The 14583-nt window shown below is 43.3% G+C and overlaps 1 protein-coding gene across 1 annotated transcript in view; it reads left to right on the top strand.

Annotated features, from left to right (window-relative positions):
* Nucleotides 1–1685: 1685 nt before the first annotated feature.
* Nucleotides 1686–14583, top strand: part of LOC104250298 (ADP-ribosylation factor-like protein 8B) — a 29488-nt gene continuing 16590 nt past the window's right edge. The window contains exons 1-2 of the mRNA XM_059817074.1: nt 1686–1874; nt 6389–6469. Of these exons, the coding sequence (XP_059673057.1) occupies nt 1686–1874; nt 6389–6469 (270 nt within the window). The remainder of the gene's footprint in view (nt 1875–6388; nt 6470–14583) is intronic.

Here is a 14583-nt window from a genome sequence, read left to right as displayed (position 1 = left end):
ACCACCAAAGCTAGGGACAAAGGGAATACCTGTATCAAGAGCAGCACCTCACACTATTGAAAGAAAAAAAAGCATCTTTTTGTTTGTTTAGGACTCGCCACTTAAATCTGTATGCTTTCCACCACATTTTATATTAAGAGAAACAATGAAAAATAATGCCCTAATGTTACCATTGGGTGGCAGGACCAGCTCCAGTGTCCAATTTCCTTCTGGAGATGTTCAATTAAATTTACAAAAGTAAATAAATGAGTATATCTAAAAAAATCTTAGAATTACACTATGAGTCATTTTGACTGTATCTACAACCAGGGCATGAAAAAGCATCAAGTTTTTCATTGCTACAGCTAGCCTAAAACCAATTGCTCTTGACAGCAATGGTTACAAGAGCTTCCAGTTTTTGTGGTCTGACTGACGTAACCAATGAGGTTTGTCACAAATTGCATTCTCTAGTCTCTGAAAAGAGCACGAAAAACAAATTTCAAAATGTTTTGATGAATTTGCTATGTTTCAATAGTAGGAGTATCAATACTAATTTTTTAAGTGCCTTGTTTGTATCTGTATGAAAGTCCTGCATCAACCAATGGCACCGGCATCGTAACCTTCTAGAGCGTCACATATCATTTCAGTGACAACTTCAGAAACTGGCAGATGGATACAGGCTAAGTGTTAGCTCTTTATTTATGGGGAAAACAAGCCCTTCTCTAATGCTGTGTGGCAAGACTCTACACTAAACGTCACTTACGCAGTGCAGACAGAAGATTCCTGGTGAAGTGGCATTGCCCACTAGACAAAACCACGGTCACAAGCGTCTCTTGTTGAGGCAAGGAAGCATGCTAAGGGAGACTCGCCAAAAGCTGTCAGAGAAGAAGCCAAATAAAACCACGGTAAGCCCTGGATCTGAAAGCCTGTCCCTACACGATGAACAACTCAAGAAGAGTTATGTGGGAAGCGTGGAGGTCCTAGGGGCGTGAGAACCGCCATCACTGGGGGTGAAGGACCTACAAAATCGATGCTGTCACGGAGACTAAGGCCACCAACTCTCATCAGCCAGCTCTGCAAATGCAGCCCTTGGCCATCCCTTGTTGGGTGCAGGGTGCTGGACTGACAGACCACAGCGGCAGACCTACGCCGGGCCGCCCCGTCCCGCCACGCTCCCGCCAGGGACCAGCTGTTCACCTCACAAGATCCCCGCGCTGCCGCATCTGTCCATCGCGGTGCCCGGAGCCACCCTGCTGCTCCCTGGGCTTGCGGGGCCTCCGTGCCACCGCCTCAGGCCCTTGGGACTCGTGGGACGCCCCTCCACCTGCCGCCCCGGGCCCGGCCCCGACCGCCATTTCGCGTGGGAGCCGCCCTGCCGGCCCCCACTGCGGACGCGGCGCCGTCACCTCAGAGGACGGACGCCTCCCCGCCCGCCCCCGGCCAGCGCCCGGCCCTGACTCACGTTCTCCCGCCCGGGTCCCCGCAGGGCGCCCCCGCCGCTCCCCCGCCCCCGGCTGGGCCAAACCAAGCCGAACCAAACCCCTCCCCTGTCTGCAGCAAGTGGCAGCGGGAGAAGGGCGGTGGCGCCATCACGTGAGGGCCCTGCCTAGCGCTCGGCTCCTCGCGCAGCCTCGCCGCCGCCGACCCGCGGCCCCGTCCCGAGCCCCGCCGCCGCCTCGCCTCGCCTCGCCTCGCCCCGCGCTCCCATGCCCAGCAGCGAGGCGGTGCCGCTGGGGCTGGGCGCCTGCCGCAGGTCGGGGGCGCTGGCCGGGATGCTGGCGCTGGTGGCGCGGCTGCTGGAGTGGCTGCGCTCGCTGTTCTGGAAGGAGGAGATGGAGCTCACCCTGGTGGGGCTGCAGTACTCGGGCAAGACCACGCTGCTCACCGTGCTGGCGGTACGCTGCCGCGGCCCGGCCGCCCGCCGGCCAGGCGCAGGGGCAGGGCGGGGGCGGGGGGCGCGCAGGGCGGCGGCCGGCGGTGAGGGGGGTGGCCGTGGGCGGTGGGGCGGGGGGCGGCGGCCCGGCCGCCTGGCGTGGCGGGAAGGGGCGGCCCTGCCCGAGCCGGCCACCTCGCCTCGCCTCCGCCGGCAACAAGTGCGGGCTGTGCCTCCCCGGCCTGCGGCGAAGCCGCCTCCTGTCATGAGGTCCCGCGGCGCGGCGGAGGGAGGGGGGCCGTGAGGCAGCTCTTGCAACCTCGAGAATCTCGCAGCAGGCTCAGGTGGGTGTGAAATTCTTCTAAGAGGGGGAGAGAAAATGTCTCCCGTGTCTGACTGCAAAGCGTGCCCATCTCAAAGCGGATTCCTGGGCACGGACTCCCGCCCGTGATTCAGAGTTGGCTTTTCACAGCCAGCGTATCCCAAAATAACTCAAAATATATTGTGCATCCTCCAAGGCCACAACTCCCCTGTCACTGAATTCTCCCCTCCCATCAATTGCATCAATATTAATGCCTCCCACAATTCTTTGATAGCTCTTTCCCAGCATTCAAGTCTGATTTTGGTGTTCCCTTCCCACTGTGACAATGGCCTTGCAGCCTTGTTCCTCTCTAACACGGACACCTACCATGACGTTTTCCATTTTGTCGCCATGCTGAAATACGTTCCTCATCTTTGTTTGCTATGCCCTCCGCCTTTCTGCATTTGGGTCCATCCCAAAGATTTAGTTTCCATCAGAAGATGGAAACAAATATATATGTTAAATGTGGTTAGTACTAATCATGAAACTTCTCAGTGCATACCCTTTTCTGCGAGGTGATCACTGCTGTTAGATGTATTGCAGCTTCACCTGCCATGAGATACAGGCTTCCAGATGTTCTTGAGTCCTTATACTGAGAAGTTACTGGATCAAGAATCAAAACCAGACTGGGAGGTGTATGGCCTAAAGTCAAAGAGATTGAGACAATGATGAACATGAGTATATGATATTTCCTGTTTGCTTTCCTATATGATTACGGATTAAGGGGAAAAATAGGAGATTAGTGTGAGTGAAGAAGTGGAGAGAGAGAAGGAGGAAAAGGAATGGGATAGGGAAAGTACAGAAAGCAATGAAAGTATGCGTTGGAGGACATCAGTGATCAACAAACAGAAAATACCTGGAACTGGTGTTTTAGTCTGTTAAGCACTCAGGTGGTCTTGCTAACATGCGCCTCAGCACTCCTCATGCCCACTGGAAATGTTCATCTCCCAAGGGCAGGCTTTGCGGAGGAAGGGGAAAAAGGCATGACAAATTATGTTGCTTCTTGGATTGATTTCATAAACGGAGCAAAGAAGAACACAGCAGTTCAGAGACCTCTCACAGTAGTGTGTGGTATTAGACTTTGTGTGTGTAAATGTTTGTCCACTTATTCACACTGCACCACCTGTGGAATGGCATCATATGTGTTTGTCTCTTGTGCTAGTGTCTTGAATACCAGAGCACTGCTGTTACCACAGGTCTGATTTTGTCAGCAAACGTATTGCTTCAGAATATTCTACAAGGCATCCATGTTTTCTGACTTGGGGAGTGTCACAGATTGCAGGTTTTGTAGCTTTTGGGTCTTTCAATCTGTAGATGACACGCTATGATAATCACTGAAGAAGGGTGGCTGAAGAATTTGGGATTAAGGCAATGGACAATAGTTTACTCCTGAGTACAGTTGATATGGGGATGGCATGTAGATTGGGAACTCTTATGTGCGTTTGTGTGTATGTGGCTAGAGTGTGACGAGATGGAAATAACCGTCACAAAATAGTGGCTACCTGAAATGCAAACTGCAATGGATCATAAAAACAAATGGTAGGAAATTACTATTTTTTCTACTTTGGAATAGTATTCAGAGATCCTATGATGCTAACACTGAATAAACACCCTTTGAGAGAGTCTCCGCCCTGAAGAGCTTGAGACATATTTAGTCCTCTGTTACCAGTGGAAACCTTGGATAATGTCGCTGCCTTTTACTGTGTGCACTGATGTAATGGAGTAGAATCTGGCCCATGGTCATTATGGTAAAGGGTTATGGCAGTATCCATTATCAGTTCAACATTCAGCAACATTTAAAAAGGACATTACAAACTTCTTAGCATCATTGTTTTCATCTGTAAGGATGTAATCTCTTTTTTACTGAGATAAGACAATAAACTTGTTTGCACATCTTGAATAGTCACAAAAATAGGTAATTTGTCATGTAAAACTTCCTTAGCAAGCAAAATGGAACAGATTTTTTACTTTATGGTGCTTATAGCGCTGGAAACAAAACACAGTAATCAGAGTTTTTTGACTAATGTTGGCAAAAGATTCAACATATTACTTCCTTGTCTTCATTGTGTGGAAAAGTAAAGATCTGTAAACATAATACTTTCTTTGTAGCTGGCTCTGTTCAACCAGAATGGAAAATTTTTAGAGGAAAAGACTAAAGACCAATAAAGGGGATGCTAATTCTTTGCATTCTATCCCCAATACCAGAGCAGTTATGATGGGGTTTTTTTGGTTTTTTTTGCATTCTATCCCCAATACCAGAGCAGTTATGATGGGGTTTTTTTGGTTTTGTCTTCCAGTTTAGCATATTATATATGGTGTATACTTTGCTAACAAAAATGGAATCCTGACTTTCTATGAGTTTGTTTAAACAATAGCGTCCTGAGTTGGCTGGCTGTTTTTCCAGGCATTCCTGTGCTTGAGTAATGATGCTACATTCTCAGGGTTTATGTGTTCATATGGGTTTATATGTCTGTCCTCCACAAATAAATGTACTATACATTTTAACAAATTAGGCCAGTACCTGCTATGGGAGATGGTTTCTGATTGGCTTTCTCTCACTCCATCCAATTAAAAACTCCTGTCACTGCTGGGTACGTGTATCTGTATGAAACTGCAGGTGCATTTGTCTTCACTGTTTTTTTTTCTACTGCTGTTGACAAGTCATTGAAGCAAGGAAAGAAGAGGAAAAAAAAGAGACTTCCAGAAACAAAAGGTGGGAAAGATGTATAGTACAGAATTTAGCAAGAAGGTTCCCATAGGTAAGGTTGAACAAGTAATTGATGGAAGTTGTTTCTTGCCTGAAGGGTCTAATTCCAAACCCCAAAATCTTGTGAGAGGATCAAGTAACTGCCAAAGGTTATATAGCTTTTAAAGTCCCAGATTAAAAATAATTAATCTTAGTTTGTGAACACAAACTGGAGACATAGTGGATTCTCACTCTGCCACAAACAGTGAAGAGAAAAGCTGGAGAAAGCCTACAGAGACCAGCAATAGCATTAGGGGTAGCTGGTGGCGATGTGTGCGCCGTGAGGCACATAGCTGCTCTGGTGCACCCTGAAGCTTTGATCATCTACTTCTCAGATGGGAGGGACCTGATGGAGCATGCCTGCTTCCCTCCTTGTCCACATATCCGTATTTTCTTCCGAAAAAAACCCAGGGCACACGGGATGATGAGATGGGTGGAGGGAATATGGGCAAACAGATATGGAAGGGCAATGGCAAGTCCAGAATGTCCTGCTCTCCCTCCTTTCTGGATGGCTGGAAAACCAGGACTACTGTGTATGTTGCAGAGAGTGTCTGGGCCTCCGTGTATACATAACTTTTAAGTAACCATCTGCATATCTTAATGCACCACTCCTAGGAGACACAATACCATATTAATGATACATTTTGAAAAGGAAGAATGAATAATGAGTTATCTACTTAGAGCTGAGTTTCACCTTTCTCCTCAAAAGTTGTCTTCTGTAGTGGGTAGATGTGTGTAAGGTTCCTGTTGGCATGATGACAAGTGTCTGTCTTGTAAAAATATTTCTCTGAACTGGGGGAGGAGACAGCACTTTGGTTTTATGTTTTGAGTTTATGGTGTGCTGAGTTAGTACCTTGTGTTTTTCTGTCTTAATGGTATTCTCTTAGCTTCCACAGCAGGACTTCTCTGCTGTCACCTACTCAGACGGAAAGGGTCTGCATGTAGTACTCTTTCACTGTTTATTACATTTGGAGTTAAACCATTGGTAACAGTAGTGAGAAACTACAGGGAAAAATCTTGGTATCATATGGTCAGTTTTATCATATTTTATCATATTGGGGGTTGGACTAGATGACCTTTAAAGGTCCCTTCCAACCCAAACCATTCTATAATTCTATGATTATATATTTTGACCGTGCTGCTTTCTGGTTTGCTTAGGGATCAGTTGAAGAATTATGCAAAGTCTCGTGGTTTCTGGGGTGATCTTTGTCGCTGAGGAGAATAAAAGATCGTTTAAAGGAACTGAAATGAACAGTCTTCCTTGGCATGACAATGCATTAATTGAAGTGCTGGCCAGTGCTCTTGCAGAAAATTAATGTGATATTTTACAGCGTTGTCAAATGAAAATTTTAGATTGCAATTGAGAAAGTCATCTGCTGTGTATCAACTATTTTATAATAACTATAAATTTTTTTTGTTTGTATTCTAGTCAGGACAGTTCACAGAAGATATGATTCCTACAGTAGGCTTCAATATGAGAAAAATAACAAAAGGAAATGTTACCATAAAGGTAGGTGTGCATGTTTGAATTAATACAGAGTGAATAACTAATAGACAAAGTGATTTCAACTTGGAATCTGAAAGCGTAGAAAATTTAAGATGGTAGGATCATTTATCTGTTTTTCTAGCTCAAAAATAACTTTTTAAAAGCATATAGTCGTGCATTTCTCTGTTATATTAGTCTGTTTGATTTCATGATATCCATGCCAGGCAGAAGCTTTGTTGCACTCTTTGGGTTAGAAAGGTCATAAAATTCTGAGATATTGAGGGAGCTGAGTTAACTCCTGGGGGTGCCTCTCTCTTCTCTCTCTCTCTCTTCCAACTGTAAGTGAAATCTGCAGCAACTTCACTCCTAACATGCATCTCAGCGGAGAGTGTGGTTTAGCTTGCATAATGTGAGCTATACAGAAATAGAACATCTAATATAAGTCAGTTGTCAGGGAACCATCTCTTCGGCCTATAGAGAAATATAGATGACGCCAGTTTGGTTGTGATTCATGCCATAGGCATCAAAATAGAGTTAAATCGCTCCAGTAGCTTTAAGGCTTTCTCTGTTCTTTGATTATGAAGGGAGCCTTGTTGAGTAGCCTAGATTGAATTCATAACTTCTATCTAAAATTAGGTGAAGGGAATATAGGTTTTTGCCTTTACCTTGACTTTTCCCTCCTTTTTCTTTGTTTCCTCTCCTTTTTCCCTCAGTTCTAAAGAGACTCTTTTTCCTCTGGTTTGGTATGACTCCTAAACCTAGGGAGGATTTTCTGAAATGACCTGTAAAGTGAATATAGGCAGTTGTGAACTGTCTACCCACTCGCTCGAAACAGTGAGCAGGTAAAGGGTGGTAAAAGGGATAATTGGCTGCTGTTGATTGGGAGATGTTAAAGCTGAACTAAAAAAACCTAAACGTAAAATGACCTGCTTGTCTCTTTCTAGTCTTAGTATCTTGCTATACTTTTTCAAAATTTCACATGACCATAGGGCCTTCAGCTGTACATTTCACTTGTGTATCTACTTCTCTGTTACAAACTTGCAGGATAATCAATAGGTTCCTCTACAACTGCTTGTATGTTACAATCCCTAATAAGCCAGTGTTTTGAAATCTATTGAAATGGAAAGTCTAATGTCACCCAACTATTTCCTCTCATCACACCAACTCTCCTTCCCGTATGCCCTCTTGAAATTCATGTCAGGTTTGGCTGAAATAAAAACTCTTAACATAATCTGTGATTTGGTCTGATTTTAATTTCCCAGGAAATTTTGGCCGATTGCCAAAAATAAATGATGGTGAGTATCTTAAAACTAGGTCCACAGTGAAGACTGTAAAAGGCTTAAAAGGAAAATGGAGTAAAATGTAAAATGGAGTAAAAGTAAAGTGGAGGAGAATCATTATTGCCTTGGTAGCCTTGACTTTGTGACTTTGTGCATGACTGTTATAAGTACATGATTAGAGCCTACTTTGGGAGAGAATCTGACCTCGCTGTTATCACAGAGCAGGTGAACAAGAAGACGAAATAGCATCTTGTAAGCATTTTTAATTCATGCATTTCCTGAAAGGTAAATGATTGATAGAAGCCTAAACTTTTTTTTAGTTTAGGTGGTGTGTGTATGTTTGTGACTTCAAAGAAACCAAGCTGTCACACGATGAGCACTACAATACTTAATGCAACATGGCCAAAATTCAACTTCTTTGAAGTAAAAAGTGTGTCATTCCAGAATACAAAAATTTCAGTAGAGATTTTTTTTCAGTAGGGAATGCCTTTCTGTAGCCTTGAACAGCTAGTTTTTGTGTGATAGTAGGAGAAAATGTCCAATTCAATGTTTTAAAATAAATACAAATTAGTGTAACTTCATTATATTTTTTTATTAAAATATGTTGTAGCAAGAAAAGCACATACAGCAAGAGTTACAGGAGTGAAACTTCTGAAATTTTGAGAGGAGAACACCCTTGCTCTGCACAGATAATGGAAGCAGAAAGAATTTTTGTCTTGATTTCTTACTTTTTGTAAATTCTTCATGGATGAGTTGAGAGCTGCTTGAATTGCTAACACAAATGTGAGTGTGCAGTGGCTCTCATTTGACAGTTTATTCCCAAAGATCAAAATTTTCAGCTTTGTTTTAATGGAATTCACTATTAGTAGTGTGTCTAGCAAACCCTTATATTCATGTGCTGCTGCCTAGTGTAAGGTAAATATATAGGAACTAACGGCATCACGGCAATGAAATCCAATTAAACTTTGGAGTTTGTCTACTGGAATAGGTAGTCAAGACTAGCATTACTTTACACAGAGGAATTTATGTGGCAATATGAGTAAGCCTGCATCAGTTGACCTTTATCTGGGGAAAACAATGGTGACCAGAATCAAAAGCCTCTCAGCACTAATTCTTACAGCCAACCTTGTATGCTCAGTTTATTTTGGAGACCCAGGAATTGGAAAGAGTAAAAGGTAACTGAACTGGTCTTTCAGGAGAGAGAAGTAGCCCATCAGGTGCACATTCTGCTGAGTAACACTTACACAGCTTTTTCTTGTAAATGGAGGCTGTTACTTCATGATGTTGTTCTTACAAATGCAATGTTTGAAACTGGTCAAAAAAACACAGAATTTCATTGATGATGACGTTTAACTTCTGGTCTTGGCCCTTCTTCACCTCCATTCTCACTGTATACAAGATCATCTAAACTCTTCCTCATCTCTGCTGGTTCATTTCTCTGTGGCCAGCTCTGCTTGTGGTAATGTGTACACTACATGTAAGGTAAGGCTTGTGAGGGGAAATTTCAATTTACAGGAACATCTGCTTTGATTGCAGTAGGACAGTATTCATGCTGCATAACAAGAAGGTATACTGATTGGCAGAGACCTGTTTCCTCTCTTTCCTTGCTATGGAGTTTACTTCCAACTCTGCTCATGCCCATTAGCTTCTCCTCATAAAACATGTTCCCCTCTTCCACTGCCTGGTTTCTTTGTGCCTCATTCCTTTGCATATACACACAAAGGCCAAACCGTAAACACCTCATTCCTCAAAATACCTCTCCTATCCCTTAAAGAGGAAGCAACAAATGTCATTGCGTAGTCCAGGAGTGAGTTTGTCAGTGAATGAGAAAAAAAAAAAGAAGTTCTAGTCTTGGGTCCCTCTGTTGAACGTGTCTCAACAACCATCTGCGTGTTGCTGAGCAAAGAGCTGAACTGCACTATAGAAAGAACATACTTCAGCCTAACAGTAGCTTGGTACATTCCTGTTTATCTTCTCCCAAAAGAGTGCCTTTTTTTAACCAAAATCAGAACTTCTGAATATTTTTTCCTTTGGGGTCAAAATTCTGCTTTCCAAACAGAATCTTTCTTATAAAGGGAAATAAAACCAGTGCCTCTTAGAAAAAAGGTCACAAAATAACCTTTTAATACACTCGCTTTTCTGCCTGTGGTAGCACTTCTAAACCTCAGTATGATGTTCCTCATGCTAGGGACAAACTAGACTTACCTTCTGGGAAACCTAAGAGGGAATCAGGCCAGCCTAGTGAAGGTGGCAGAGATTAAAGGTCAGCTTTTACAATCAGCTTAAGTAGATCATGGTGTGAGGTTTTACATTCTACTTTAAGCCTGGCCGTGCACCCTTGCACCCCTTTTCCATCAGCACTGGTGATCACATGGCAAAGTGGTAGTCAGATAAGCCAACTGATCTAGATGAAAGCACCCTCTAAAAAAACTCAACAACGAACCAAACCGAACCTGCCCCCATGCTGCTTTCTCCCCCGTCAAATTACCTAAGTAGTGTGCTCCTCAGACAGCTGCGTGACTGCTGGTGCCACCACAGTATGGGAAAACAGGATACAGACACAGGCAAAACAATGCATTTTTGGGGCAGCCTGGGTAGATTGACTTAGATAGCTGCAAAACACAGTGTTTAGAGCACAGAATCTGAAGAGGGAGAAAGCAGTCTCTCCATTTGGTGAGAAAAGTGAAGTTTTCCTTCATCCTTCCACGCTGGAAGCTACAAACTTTTAAGCACAACTAAGACAGCCTGTTGCTAGAGGGCTGCCAGAATTACGTGTTCAGCACACACACATAGACTGATTGTGGATTCGGATGGATCCGTGACAATGTTTTTAAAAAAAATGTTTAGTGCTATATTGTTAAGATTTACGGATGTTGGATGGTATTTTCTAGTCCTTATGATTAATTCATGAGTCATATTAGTTATGAAAGAGAATTTATGGAGCATTCAATGGGCATTGATATCAGATGAACAGTCTGATTGATGTACTAATTGTATAGATTTTTTCCCCCCCAAGATTCTGTATATTATACACACATGAACATGTACGCTAGCTATGACAGCAGATCGAATAGTGCATTTACAACAGGAATATCAGAGGTACTGCCTTACAAGTGCAAAAGCATCCTAAGGCTATCCCATGCTTTCTTGACCTCTTATACATTAATGGCAGATGTGTAGGAGAATGGGACCAGTGGCAAAATTGTGATTAGCATTGTGATACAAAGTAGCAAATGCAAACTCACAAGGAAAAAGCTGTTTGTTTCGGTTTAAGGGGACAAACTGTCTTAAGTTTTCACTTATTCAAAGAGGTATTTTTTTCTTACTGTTCTTTCAGGCATGCAGGTGTTCTTTGCCCTCCTGCCTGAGCCTTCCCTTCTCTTTCAGAAGATTACATTTGTACTGAAGCAGTAACTTCCACTTGAGCTTTAGTAATGCTTCCCAATTCATCCAGGAGAGGATTCTATTTTAATTATTCCTAAACATCAGTTTCATACACTTTTCATCGCATCTGCCTTGCTTTACTACTGATCAAAGAAGTTCACAGATGCCACAGTCAATAGAAAAGTTACTGCATTCAACCACAATTCATGAAAACAATCCACAGGAATAGGAGTTTCCTTTCAGTTCCCTTGTTTTCTGTCTTTTGCACAGAAACAATAAAGCCATGATTTAGAGTTTATGTAGAGAAAGCATAAGGATAGTTGGAATTCTATACTGATGCTGCTATAGAATTGTCAGACATGGAAGAAAATGAGAAAGCTGTTGATGGTTCATTCAACTAGACAAGCAAAAGTCATTTACAAGTAGAGAGTGAACTTTTCTTTAACCTTTTTATCCTAACAAAGCAGGTTACCTTTCTCATAGAAATATTATGATATCCAACTATCAGCTATTATTAAAATTCCTAGATAAAGTGTTATTTTACTAAACCTGTGAAGTCCTTCAAACATGGCAAGAATGATCTTCACGGTAAGCAGATAGGTCTTGCGTGTGACCTTTTCAAAGTGGGGGGACACTGCAAAACAGAATCAATTGAACTTACTGTAAGAGTAAGGCTGAGAAACCATCTGGATCAAAAAGTCATCAAGTGAAGAAATGGCATTCCAGCAGGCTAAGACTGATCACCTTAGGCAGAGAAAGTTGCAACACCAAGTAGTATGTGATACTAACCCTTTATGTGGTTTTTGCCGTATTTTGGGGTAGGCCACTAAGAAGGACATAGTGCAGTGTCACTGCTTGGTTTCTTGACTAGAGTTCTATCTCTAGATTCCATATGATTCCAGAAGGCAACAAGAACTAAGGAGCCCATGGTCGTCTTTACTTTCTTCCGATTTTGGCAGTCATTTCCAGAAGCCACCAAATTTATTCTGATGTTTAGTCTCTAATCCTAGAGTATGAAAGCATGGTCACTGGCGTGCCTCTGTGTATGAGTATTTATCTGAACCATACTGAAAGAAAAACACTGATTTATGCAAGCCGAAACATTTTGTAGGAAGATGCCAATTTCATGTGCTCTTTAATTGAAGTTTAGCATGATGAGAAATGTAAAGCTGTCAGCTTTAACCATGAATTGTAAAATTTTGGCTTGTCAATGTATTTAATAAAACCTGCCATCTATTATTTCCAAAAAAGGAGGAGGCAAAGAGGAAAGATTTTACCAGGCAGTATTTGAAATCTAAGCATGAAGCTTCATGGATTTTGAGGTTGTGGATGAGGTATTAAATTACAGGATGATTTCCAGCATCAAAATTCCTAATGTACTACAACATAGGGATCTGTTAAAACTCTTTTGATGAAGTTCATAACAAAACTGATGGCTATCACTTTTTTCCTGACAAAAGAAATCTATGACTGAATTAATTTGGGGTTTTAATTCCAAGCAAGTTTTGTTTGCTGAGTTGATTTGATTTTGATGGAATTTCTCTATTTTTGGATTAGCTCAGTATTAGTAATCTTTTTGCTTTGGTGAGATTTACTGTTCAATAAGCGAGACAGAAGCTAAAAAAAATCTTTTAACAAACCAAATTTCAGGAGCCTCAGAAGACATGCATCGCGAACTGTTATTTTAAATGATTGTGAAGCTGCAACTAATCAACCTTTGATTCTCACAGTGATGGTCTTAAGAATAGTCTCAGGTATAAAAAAGAAGAGCAACACAAGACATGCATACGCACAGGCAATGCAGCAGAGTCATCTTCCTTGCTCTTGCACTTCGTTTTCTTAAAATAGCATTGCCAGGCAGTTTCTGCACTCCCCTGGATATTGCAGTCTGGAGGGAGCAGTGAGCAGCTGCCTAGGGGACTAGAGCAGCGGAGGTTGGACTGCGGTCACCCCAGCTGTCACCACTAGAGGCCAGCGTCCTTCCACGGGAGCTGCAGCCCGGGCCAGTGCAGGCCAGTCTGCTGGAGGGTGAAGCCAAGCTTCTTGCTATTTGCTCTGATGTGACAGAGAGGGAGGAGGAGTATCCCGGCTCTGCGTTCCTCTTCCAGCTTCCTTCGTTGCAGCACTCAGGAAGGAGTGCTGAATAGTAGAATTTCCAAGTCTCCAGACATCCTCATAGAAACAGAATCCTCTTGCTTTGTAATGCTTCATCCTGCTATTCAGCAGCAATTAAAAAACATCTTACCTGTCATGTTACCATCTCATGTGTCATGCAGTAATACAAGCCTCTGCGTGTACTGCCTGTATAGCTCCGGCAGTGTTTCAGCAAGTACTGGCTGCTCCATATGGCTTGGGTCGCTCTGAAAAGGCCATGCCGTATCTGGGCTGATTTCAAGTCAAAGTGGTTATTTCTATAAAGAAGAATTTTTGTGGGATGTCCCAGTGATTAATGATAGTTGTGTGTAAGGAAAAGCTATACTGCTGGGTTCAAAAGGGCTGTGAGGCACAGCAGGAAGTCCATTTGCTAGTGATATACCCCAGGGATTGTTTTGCATCTTCATTAGTGACCTGGATGATGGGGCAGGGTGCACCTTCAACAAGTTTGCTGATAATACAAAACTGGGAGAAGTGGCTGATACAGCAGAGGGTTATGCTGCCATCCAGAGGGACCTCAACAGGCTGGAGAAATGGGCTGACAGGACCCTTACGAAGTTAAAGAAAGGAAAGTAAAAGGTCCTGCACCTGAGAAGGATCAACACCCAAAAAGGCTGGAAAGCAGCTTTGCAGAAAGGAACCTGGGGGTCCTGGTGGACACCAAGTTGACCATTGGAGAGCAACGTACCTTTGCAGCAGAGAGACCAACAGCATCCTGGGCTGCATTAGGAAGAGCTTTGACAGCTGGTCAAGGGAGGTGATCCCTCCCTTTTACTCAGTACTGGTAAGGCCATACCTGGAGTACTGTGTCCAGTTCTGGGCTCCCCAGTACAAGAGGGATGTGGAGCTACTGGAGAGAGTCCAGTGAAGGGCCATGAAGATGGTTAAGGGACTGGAGTGGCTCTCATATGAGGAGATGCTGAGATCTCTGAGACTGTTTAGCCTAGAGAAGAGAAGGCTCGGGGAGATTTCATCGATGTAGCAAAACTTTTCTCAGTGGTGCCCAGTGACAAGACAAGTGACAGTGCGAACAAACTGAAATATGAGCAATTCCATTTAAACCATAAGAAAAAAGTGTTTTTATTGTGAGGGTGATTGAACATTGGAACAGGTTGACCAGGCAGGTTCTGGAGTCTCCATCCTTGAGCAGTCTGCTGTAGGAGACCCTGCTTTGACCAGAGCGAGTTGGACTATACAATCTCCAAAGGCCCTCACTAGCCTCAGTGGTTCTGTGATTCTGTGAAAAAGCGTTAAATCAGGGTTAAAGAGTGGCTCAGAAAAGAAGTATGGAGCATACTCAGAATTACTCCATGATTAACT

The sequence above is a fragment of the Gavia stellata genome, chromosome 4, assembly GCF_030936135.1.
Source record: "Gavia stellata isolate bGavSte3 chromosome 4, bGavSte3.hap2, whole genome shotgun sequence".
Lineage (NCBI taxonomy): Eukaryota > Metazoa > Chordata > Aves > Gaviiformes > Gaviidae > Gavia > Gavia stellata.
Note: the sequence above shows the minus strand (reverse complement) of the source record. Positions and strands in the feature narration are given on the sequence as shown.